Source organism: Pholcus phalangioides, unplaced genomic scaffold (assembly GCF_987345545.1).
Source record: "Pholcus phalangioides strain wild (caught in Gottingen) unplaced genomic scaffold, Ppha-v1.0 ptg000015l_1, whole genome shotgun sequence".
Lineage (NCBI taxonomy): Eukaryota > Metazoa > Arthropoda > Arachnida > Araneae > Pholcidae > Pholcus > Pholcus phalangioides.
The window spans coordinates 772,541-784,575 of NW_028301608.1; the positions used below are offsets into that span (position 1 = coordinate 772,541).

The 12,035-nt window shown below is 36.7% G+C and overlaps 1 protein-coding gene across 3 annotated transcripts in view; it reads right to left on the minus strand.

The window, feature by feature from the left end:
• Nucleotides 1-12,035, minus strand: part of LOC149075197 (uncharacterized) — a 75,880-nt gene that overhangs the window by 46,994 nt on the left and 16,851 nt on the right. For all 3 annotated transcript variants that reach the window (XM_089242471.1, XM_089242472.1, XM_089242473.1), the window contains exon 5: nucleotides 3,235-3,364. In XM_089242471.1, coding sequence (XP_089098597.1) covers nucleotides 3,235-3,364 — 130 coding nt within the window. The remainder of the gene's footprint in view (nucleotides 1-3,234; nucleotides 3,365-12,035) is intronic.

A 12,035-nucleotide genomic window follows, 5' to 3' on the forward strand; every position in this document is an offset into this window, starting at 1 on the left:
CGAACGGCTACTATTTCATTATTCAACGGAAGGTTCTTACTACATGTACAGCCGGCTAAATAACATATTTCATTAATTGCTGCTCAATGAATTGCACACAGAGACTATTTCTAAAAATAGTCTATTCAACTAAAATCACTGAAGCACGCGATTTCTATAAAAAATGTTTTCTTTGACAATCTTAATCTTAAAAAGTAAACAAAAAATGAAATTAAGACTTACCTTTCATATGCTTTCTAACAGCGGATTCACCCATGTTGGATACGACGAATATTTTGTTGCAAATTCCGCATTTCGCTTCAAAGCGGTCGCTATCTTGCAGCAGCCATTCTTTATACTCAATTTTTTGCAACCAAGTTTTATTAAATGTACACTTTCCACCAGGCATATTTGAAAACAAAACCTGAGTTGAGATCCGGTATAAAAAGAAAAACTACATACATAAATCAAAGCAGGACGTCACTCAGAAAGCTGACCTCCTTGACCTGAGTGGATAGGATTGTTAATGACCCTCCACACACACAGCCACATTGGATGTTCTAATTCCCCTTCCCTGTTTCCAGGTTTCTTATTACAAAAGATTTTTTTTTCTTTTCTCCCTTTCTTTTTATTTGGGGAGGGGACCCTTATCTCATTTTTCTAAGCAACACTATTGGGATCTCCATGGGGAATGCCTATTCTAAGAAGGATCATTCATTCCTTCAGAGAAAAAAAAAAACCTTTTTAGGAGTGGCTATAAAAAGTAAGGAGTTATAAGGGCCCTTCCACAGGGAAATAAAAAGTAAGGACTTTTTAAGGAGTTTGTAAGGATGTGCGAACCCTGGTGTAACTAACCTCCTTTGTTTCTATGATCACGTGACTAAGGCTTTGGGTAAGAGCAAAAATGTAGATGTTGTTTACCTTGATTTCCAGAAGGCATTCGATCGGGTCCAACATGGTAAACTCTTGAAGTGTTTACACGAGATTGGAATTGGAGGCAACTTGCTGAAATGGATAGAATCTAGTTAAGAGATAGGTCGCAACGAGTTATGGTGAACGGGGAATTCTCTGGTTGGACAGGCGTCACAAGTGGAGTTTCTCAAGGAAGTGTCCTTGGCCCCATACTGTTTTCACTTTTTATCGACAAACTCGATCAGGGTATCAATGAAACTCACTTTTAAACCTCATATTGCACAGTTAAGAGCTCGTTGCATGAAGACGATGAACCTCTTGAAGGTCATCTCTTCTACATCGTGGGGAGCAGACCGTAAGTCAGTAGTCCACATATATAAAGTTCTAATAAGATCGAAGCTTGACTACAGTTCTATTGTATATGGGTCAGCACCTCGGAGCTATCTGAGTGTGCTCGACCCCGTTCATCATCTCGCTCTCCGCATTTGCTCTGGAGCCTTCTGGACATCTCCTTTAGAGAGTCTGTATGTTGAATGCAACGAGCCATCTCTCGAACAACAACTAACATTGACAATAGCCTTCTGGTTCCTGCCAGTGACCACTTCTCAATCCTCCGGGAAGTGATGCATCGCCGCTGGCAGGATCATTGGAACAATCAAATTAATAATAAACTTCATGCCATCAAGCCCACACTTGGCCACTGGTGTTCGAGCTGCAGAACTAACCGAAAGGAGGAAGTTCTGCTTGCCCGGTTGCGCATAGGACACAGTCGTATCACACAATCATATCTTTTGCTACGTGAGAGTCAACCGCAGTGCCCTCATTGTCAAAGTCCATTGACCATTGCTCATGCTTTTACTTGTTCGTACAATCGTCATCATTTTACGACCGCTTTTGGTCTGAATCATCTTTCACTTTGTGACATTTTATCTGACCATTGCGATGCATCTCGCATTTTTAAATTCATCAAAGCCATTGGTTTATACGACAAATTATAGTTTTCACAATTTATGTCATTGTTTTATGTTTCATGTTGCTTTTTTATCATGCACGGTTTTAGTTTTTAACATGACAAAAGGACATTTTTCTTATTTTTATATTTGTTTTGGCGCAGTTTGATCAAATTGGTCCTTGCGCCAATAAATTTAAAATCCAATCCAATCCAAGGGTATCAATGGGATAACTAGCAAATTCGCAGATGATGTGAAGCTAAGGGGGGTAATCGGGAATCAAAATGATAGGGAGTTGCTCCAGACCAACTTAAACAGGATTGCAGCATGGGCAAATGAATGGAGCATGACGTTTAGCGTTGATAAGTGCATGGTAGCTCATTTTGGTTTGAGCAACCCACGGTTCTCTTATCAGTTGAATGGTGTCACTATCCTGGATGCAACTAGGGTCACCCATTTGGGAATTCTCATTGACGAGCAGCTTAGGTTTTCTGGACATTGTTCAGCGGTGGTCAAAAAAGCAAATAGAATGCTTGGACTAATTTTCAAAAAGGTCTCTTCATGTTCTCCTAAAGTCATTCTTCCGCTTTTTCGAGGCTTAGTTCGTAGTGGACTGGAGTATGCTGTGAGGTTTTGGATACCATGCCTACAGAGGGACATAGACTTGGTTGAAGGGGTGCAGAGAAGAGCTACGCGTGTCCTTGTTGACACACAGGGCTTGGGTTATGAAGAAAGACTTCATTTTTTGAATATGTTTACATTGGATGAACGCAGATGTCGAGGTGATATGATCGAAGTGTTCAAAATTTTCAATGAGATGGATTTCACCGCCAATCGACTGCTTTTACAAGGGGACACCAGTATGGATTGGTAAGGGACAATGTAAGGTTATGGTGTCGCAGGGAATTTTTCTATAATAGGGTTGTCAATAAATGGAATAGCTTACCCCCGGTGGTAGTAAATTGTAACACAATTGACACGTTTAAAAAGAAGTACGATAAACATGTTGGGGTAAATCGAGAAGCTATTCATACTTAGAATAAGACAACCATAAGTATTCTTTATGGGCATTGTATAATATTTTATCAAGTGTATATATTGTTTATAATGTTTCTAATTACATTTTTAATTGGGTTGCTTTATTTTTGAAATATATGACATTCATATTTGTTATGGGCATCTTTTTCTCAGCCACCTCGCTGGGCATTTTGCCTATTGTGGTGTTGTATTTGTATTTGGTTTCTCCGACTTTATAGGTCACTGGAAACCCTGTAATAATTAATGTTTTCAACGACCTCTTACAGTTTGGCATATCTTTTCACCTTGTTCATGGAAAACCATGTGAAAATTCATATCAATAAATTGCATAACAGAATATCTAAAGAAAACGTACTAGAACACAAGCACAAATGCTGGAAAGCCAAATCCATGCGTGATGAAGCAAGATGGGCACTCAAAACTATGCACAAGTCTAAAAAACTGGATAAAAGTTTCAAGTATAAGTACTTGCCATCTTGAAAACCCTAAAAGAAAAATATCATGATAAATTATGGGACAGGGAAAATGCAAAATATCAATCATAAAATATATTCCTCATACATACATAAAAAAAAAAAATACCAGACTACTGGATACAGAAAACAATAAAATGACTGGTTTAGTAATTGCATTATCCTCCTCAGCCCTCTAGGTCATTTTGAATTTCCCCCCCCCCCACTCATATTTTCAACTGTAAAACTGCCTAAAATTAGTTTCTGCCGATAGATCAGTATGAATACGTTACTGCCAAATGTTTACAACATCTTTCAGGACTCTGTGAGCATTTCAGCTTGGAACTTTTTTTTTAGACAGTGCTATCTACAAGCAATGCAGAAACTTAGGTGGTTATGATTATTCTTATAAAAATTAAAACAAAAACTACAATCACATAGCTGCCTAGATAAATTTTTATTCAATCATTGCCTGTCCAGGCATTTTTTTTATAACCACCCTTCAAGATACATTTTCCACTCGAAATAAAAGTCACGCCTCTCTTCTTCCGATGCTCTACAAAAGGTTGTTGAAATCTGTCCACATGTAGCTTAAATCGCTTCAACAGCAGTTCCTTGATATACCGATAGTCCTTGAACTTGTCGTCAGGCTCCCTGGCACAGATACTAGCCACCTCCTTCAGTAAGCTATAAATGAGATACATAATCCCCAATTCTTCCAGAATCTGGTGTAATCTCATGTGTCGTTCGAACAGGATCAGAAACGACGAAATGTCGTCCGATGATTCAAAATATGGAACTGCCACTTGAAAGTCCTGATTTATCACAGCCGGTTGAACAGAAGCTTGACACTTCTCGCTTCTATCCTCAGTTTCTCGAGTCCGAACTGCATTTTTGGTCGCTGGTTCCTCTCTTCAGCTTCTTCTCGTCGAATTCCCTCTTCTGCTTCTTCTCGTCGAATTCCCTCTTCTGCTTCTTCTCGTCGAATTCTTTCTTCTGCTTCTTCTCGTCAAATTCTTTCTTCTGCGAGGGTCTGTAGTAGTCCTTTTGCAAAAAACTCGTCATATTCTTCACTGAACATAATAAGTTTCTTCAGCTCTATCACTTTCATCTCTGGTTCAGTAGGTTCCCCCATTTCTTCGGCAAGGCGCCGGAGTTTGTCTTTTCGATATTTCGCTAAATAGGCCATTTTAACTCACTTGCTACCTATTTAGAATGTCCGCTTAGCTAAAAACACTCACTAGTATATCTTAAAACGTTGGGTGCCAATGTGATGGTTGGTGTGATGTATACGAAGCAACGAACATGGAACATTCCTTTATTCTACATTACTACAGAACAACTATAAGTTAAACATGCGAAACTGACAAACTTTCGTCATGAAGGTTAAAATTGAACTACTATAGAATCTTTTCGTCTCTTGATACAGACTGATTTCTTCACGTGTCTCGTGAATAAAAAAAGTATTACTGTGCATCCTTGTCAACAGCTTGCCTGTTACAATATATATTTTACACCTATTGGACAGATATAATCTGTTCTTTTTATCTTTCTTTCAGATCAAAAAAGAAATAAGATATATGGGTGTCACAAGTACAGAGTTGTTGTCATAGGGTTGAGAGCATTTTACTAGCTTTTAGCTACTGCTCTCTTTCCTGTCCCAGCTTTCATCACACATTATAAATTAACTGTTCTACCATGTCCATTCAAACATTTTTTTCTTTCTCTTTGCATTTTCCTTCAAATATTGTAAAATATATAATTTAATTGTAAACTCTAATTTATATAGTTTTATCGTAATTGACTGGGGACAAATAAATTATGTTATGCATGTTTGGTAGGGCCTACTTTAGGCGAGTATCTTATCAACCTGGGCTACGACGCCAGGTAAAAGCAGACTTCAAGTATCCTCACTTCTAGTGGATTAAAAATGTCCAAACCCCCCCCCCCATCATTTTCACAACTTTTAATTTCCTGTTGAAACAGAAAATGTCATTCATGAAGTTCTGGTTCGAAAATTTGATGTGAAAAATATGTAATGTTATTGTTTCTGAATTAGTCATCCACATGGTCTGGTTTTTTTTTCAAATGAAGCTATCTCATTAAAATACTAAACAAACTAGCTTTGCCAGTATCAGTAACAAGAAAGTTTACTTCTTTGCAAGCTGCCCGAGGTTTTTAAGGGTTCCGTGATCACGTGGAAACCCCAAAGAGTTGTCCCGGAACTTCGAGGTTATGCAAAACATTAGTTGGAAACTAACTCTACAGCAGTGTTTCTCAACCTTTTTGAAAACAAGGACCAGTCAAAGGTCCAAAACAACTTGACGGACCACTTGTGTCTCGCATTACTGGATATTCCTGTAGTTTTCTTTGTTTTAATTTTTTTATGCATTTGTTCGGTTTTTTCAACGATACTTATTAGAATTTTAAAAAATTAACTAAAGTCACAAATACCCAGCATTTTCATAATTTAAATTATGATAATTATTGCAAAAATTATAAATATTTATCTTGTGTATATATATATTTGTCAAGTTAAATGTATAATCCTTGATTTTTTTTAAAATTTCAATTACAATGGGTGATTGTGCCTACTTCTGACAATGTTTTTGATGACAATTGACGATGTGCCGTATTTTACATATTATTTAAGATCCCACACACAGTTTACTGAATTTTATTTTTCTCAATGAAATATGGTCACCAGATCCTTTGAATATTTTTTTTTTTTCGTGGAATACATTTTTGTTCACTGGAATTTGTAACAGCCTTTCATTTCCACACCCTTTAGCAATTTTAGTAGTAATTAGCAAATTGCATATAAAGCAATAGATTGAAATTTGACAAATTTCTAAAGATTACGTACATTTTTAGCTTTTTCTAAATATTACGTATTTAGAACAACAATTTCCTGCATTCTCCTGATTATGTATGGTGAACCTATGGTAGAAGGTATAATTTTATTTGAACCCATATGAATATTATTATAGTCCGTTTCAGGTTAACTTTGCAGTGAAGAGGAAGCTAAGAGGGAACCGCATCACTTGTTGCTATGACAACGAAAACCTCTTAACCTATGTATCAATGCGCGGCCTCGGTAAGGTATGGCTGATTCTCGCCAATCTCGCAGAAAAAAATATTTTTTTCGTATAACGTAATGCTTGTAGAAAAAATTGCAGTCAGTAACAATTAGCTAATGAAAAAAAAAAAAACCCATCATCGATACTTTCAGAAATTAAAGTGCGGTTTTCGAAATTTTTTTTTTTTTTTATTGAAAAGTATTTTAGTAACTTCTATTAACCCGGTTTTTACATTTGAATTTGGGAATAGCCCCAAATAATAATAATAAAAATGATACGGAAAAATTTAGAATTCTTTTACTCACTTTTCTTGCCGCAATTTCCGTCGCTCACCCACCCAAACACATATACGTCGATGCCACTTGTTATCACTACAGTTTTAGTCATTTTTTACAGATTCCCATTCTATGGAATCCTAGTTGTAGAACTATTGGATTCTCTATTAATTATTAATTGTTGTTGCTCCAACATGTGTTCCATCATGCCATCTGCAATCCAAAATTCCTCTCCCTTTCAATAACCTGCTTTATGCATTATTGCCAAAAAGAACGGAGAACGTTTTAGCGTGTCTATCTCTGGTGAAAAGATACAACTGTCACAGAAGGAAAAAATACACTGCAAGCCTAAACCATTGTGGGTCTCTCTCTCTCTTGCTTATTTATATTTATCTGGAGAGACAACCTCTGTGTGTGCTGTGAGGGAGAAGTTGTTGTGGGTGCAAAAGAGACATTACTTATATCAACACCCTCTGCTATCGGCTGTTGAAATTCAGAAACCACCCCTATCCTACGATCACGGCAAGAAATAGATAATTAAAAAAAAGGGGGGCCGAAATGAGTGGAACCGTAACCTACACCCATAAAGAGAGTGCCTCTCACAACTGTATTGGTGCTGTCGTGAAAGAGGGACACTTCCTGTGATCTGTAAGTGAATATCTGAATTCGTTGGAGGCTAAATAGCGCCAAAATGTTCTTGAGCTCGCCATGGATTTTTGATAATGGTAACCAATATTTTTTCTAATTTAAAAATTTTAAACAAATATACATTGGTTCAAAACGGTATTTTTTCAGTATCTTTTTTTTGAAATCATAAAAAAATTTGAAATATTCTATATAAATTATCATCAAAAACCTCCGATGTATGGGAACTATATTCTGCGGTGAAGAAATACACTCTCTACCTTTCTCTCCACTGCAAAGTTAACCTGAAACAAACTATAATATCAATTACAAAGGGTGAAATTATTTTTTTATTTAAGTCTGCCTGCAGACCACTTATGCTATAGTTGCAGACCATTGGTTGAGAAACGCTGCTCTACAGGATTAAGGCATTGCAATGAGTACTCGAGAGGTTCCAACTGAATTGGCTTCAAACCCCAACACCATTTAAAAAAAATAATCTTTTGCAATTTAGTTATTTTTTTTGCTTAACTCAATGAATTACTCTTTGTTTGAAAATTCTTAATGTCATTATTAATCATATAATATAAAGATGTTTTCTCCAGTCACTTTCATTATGCTTAATTTGGAAGCTATTTGGCAAAACCTACAAATTATGAGAATATTATGTATTTAATGAAGCATAAATAATGCAGATTAATTAGTAATTTACGGTATACAGGATAGTTATAACTGAAGTTCTGATTTCAAAACACTAAAAAAAAGAACCAGTCAGAATGACATGAAAATTTACATGAATATTCCTGAAGCAATAGAATTTTATACTGCAAAGGAGGAAAAAATACTTGAAAATGAAAAATTAACAACATTGTACTCATCCAACTCGTGGAAAATTTGCTCACAGAATGCAAACGATAGCCAGTCAGGGTACAATAATAACTTAATTACAATCCCACAATTTCATAATTCATGGAAACATCACAAAAATCCCCACAGCCAGAAGTTGCAAGGGTTGAGATCAGGTGAACTGACGGCCAGTTGTCATGTCATCCTGTTATTGTCAAAATGGTTCTTTAGCAGCTGCTTTGCTGGTATTGCAACGTGCATCTTGATAAAAGTTGTACTATCCACACACTGATGGTGCTGAAATGATGTGGTTGCACAAAATAGTATTATCCTGCTTGCCAAGTACAGCATCATCTACTTGCACACTTTGCACTTTTTTTTTCTTTTCTTTTGCTACAGAAATTTCCATTGCTTCAGGAGTATCCATGCAAATTTTTAAGTCATTCTGACCAGTAGTTCTTATAGTTTTGGAATCAAAACTTTAATTATAGTCACCCTGTATATAGCTGATTATTTTTCATAAATCTGTTACCACTATACAGTAGAACCTTGATTAACTGGGCTTAATGGTGAAAGTATAAAAAAAATTATTGAATTGAATAAAAAATTAAGACTGGGTGATATACAATAAGAGATGTGCTGCTACTTATGGGAAAGAAAAAGAAAATGTTTGGGGTAATGTAGCTACTAGTACACTGGTCTTTGTCCTTTAGGGCCAGCTGGTGTCTTTATTGGATTGTAAGACCACCTGCCCCTAGCATGATGGTGTAACTACTGTTGCAGTTTCTCTGTGAAGTAAAAAAAAAACCTGAGAGATAATGTACCACTACATTTAGATATAAACTGAAGAGCCAAAAAAACTGGTACAGGCATGCGTATGCAAATAAAGAGATATGGAACCAATCAGAGTACGGCGCTGCGGTCGGCAATGCCTATATAACACAACAAGTGTCTGGCATAGTTGTTAGATCGGTTACTGCTGCTACAATGGCAGGTTATCGAGATTTAAGTGAGTTTGAACGCAGTGTTATAGTCGGCGCATGAGATTTTCACGCACGACCATTTCACGAGTGTACCGTGAATATTGGGAATCCGGTAAAAAATTAAATCTACGACATCGCTGTGGCCGGAAAAAGATCATGCAAGAACGGGACCAATGACGACTGACAAGAATCATTAAACGTGACAGACGTGCAACCCTTCCGCAAATTGCTGCAGATTTCAATGCTGGGCCATCAACAAGTGCAGCGTGCGAACCATTCAACGAAACATCATCCATATGGGCTTTCGGAGCCGAAGGCCCACTCGTATACCCTTGATGACTGCATGACACAAAGCTTTACACCTCACCTGGGCCCGACAACACCGACATTGGACTGTTGAGGACTGGAAACACGTTGCCTGGTCTGACGAGTCTCGGTTCCAATTGCTTCGAGCTGATGGGCGTGTACGGGCATGGAGACAACCTCATGAATCCATGGACCCTACATATCAACAGGGGACTGTTCAAGCTGGTGGAGGCACTGTGATGGTATGAGGCGTGTGCAGTTGGCGTGATATGGGACCCCTGATACGTCTAGATACGACTCTGACAGGTACGTAAGCATACTGCCTGATCACCTGCACCCATTCATGTCCATTGTGCATTCCGACGGACATGGACAATTTCAGCAGGACAATGCGACACCCCACACATCCAGAATTGCTACAAAGTGGCTCCAGGAACACTCTTCTGACTTTAGACACTTCCGCTGGCCACCTAAATCCCCAGACATGAACATTATTGAACATATCTGGGATGCCTTGCAACGTGCTGTTCAGAAGAGATCTCCACCCCCTCTTACTCCTACAGATTTATGGACAGCCCTGCAGGATTCATGGTGTCAATTACCTCCAGCACTACTTCAGACATTAGTCGAGTCCATGCCGCGTCGTGTTGCCGCACTTCTGCGGGCTCGCGGGGGCCCTACACGATATTAGGCAGGTGTACCAGTTTTTTTGGCTCTTCAGTGTATGATGCAATCCTTATTCATGAATTTGCTAAAGATAGAGCATCAGAATGTAGCCAAAGGATAGAAAATGTGGTAAGAATGAGAAATTTTGGCTTTAGTATATCACTTCAAATAACTAAGATACTTTATATTAAAAAATATATACACATTCAGGCCACTTTTATGAGACTTTTCGGGAAAAAACCACTTATACCATTTAAAGATATACCATCAGAATGTCTCCAAGAATATAAAATGTGGTAAGAATGAAAAATTTTGAATAATAATGAACCAATATGATATTTTTCAAGGAAAAAAATTATATTTGGGCTACTTTGATTTGATTTAAAAAAAAAAACCACCTGGTTAAAACCATGGTTTGAACCAAACAACCCTGGGGGTGAACTATCTCTGCGGTCCTTAGCCAAAAAAAAGTAGTTAAGCCCCGATTTGTCCTTAGATTGCCAGTAGTTCGACTTTTCGGTACTATCTCTAAGCTAAGGACTTTTTTTTAGTAGTTATTTAGGACCGCTGCTAAGGACGGCCTAGCACCAGTCCTAAAGCAGCAAGAAAAGTAGTTCACGGCGGCCATCTTGGAAAAGAGGAAATTTCGTCTCTGGCCGCAAGTTCTCGCTGTGATATTTAGTGATGAAATATGCTGGTTTCTTTTCGAATTAAACAATTTTTTACGATAATAATGACAGACATAACTTAGATTATATCTTCGATGTCATCAAAGTTGAAGTGATTCATCGTTATATCCTGCAAAACCAGATGTTGACATCGGCGATCGAAGCCACGACGAAGTGCTAGCATGTTCATTACTGAGGTAAGAATTATTTTATTGCTATCGAACTATATAAGAAAAGTGTTAGAGATATTATTAATATTTTTTTGCTCGGTAAATGCGTTATTTAAAAATATAAATGGGCATAATGTCAAGCAATCAATAGGGCAGTGGATCCCACTTGGTAATGCTGAAAAATATCAAATAGCCCATGTATACTTTGGATTGTATTGAAAATATTTACAAGGCAAATGAAACATAAATCTGCAATTACGATAATATCAGATTGAAATTTTACATTCTATGTTTTTTGCCGTATTAATTTTTTTCAATGAAAAATTATGTCTAAATAAATTGAGCATGTGTGTAAATAAATAATTTGAATATTGTTGGCACAATAAAAATTGTGCTTGGATGACTATGCTATGAATAACCACCTATAAATAAGGAAATTGAAAATTTGTGTTTTAGATCAACCTCCCTTCAATGCACAAAGTAACTAATAAGCTACAATTCATTGATAATAAATTACAGCACCTAAATGACAAAAAATTTAATTATTTTTTTGTGATGAGTAATGGTGAAATTGAAATAAAGCATGGTAAAAATTGGCAGTAATGTTAAATATTAATTTTTGTAAAACTCGTGCACTAAAGGATTAAAATATAGATTTGATATTTTGAACTGTTCAAATGAACAATATTGTAATACTTAGTGGAAGTTAAATTTTGAGAAAAAAATCATGTGCCACTTCTTGAAAAATTGCACTCTGTAACTCGCTCTGAGATGAGGAATATTTAATAAGGAATCATTATATTGTTTTGTTGATATGAAAAATGAAATTCGTACAATGGAACTAAAAAACAAAGTTGGAATTTCAGGCACAGTTTTTATTGAGTATATACATTATAACTAGATTAGTGTTCGAAACGTATTACTACTTCAGTATTTGGGTTATGGCCTTGCTGTGTGTGTTCAAATTTAATTTTTTGTCAAAAATTGTTTTTGATTTTGTGTGTATGGGTAAACACAGAAAACAAATTTCCATGTCGAATATTTAAGAACTTTAAAATATAACATTTTGAGATGTTATGGAAGTGA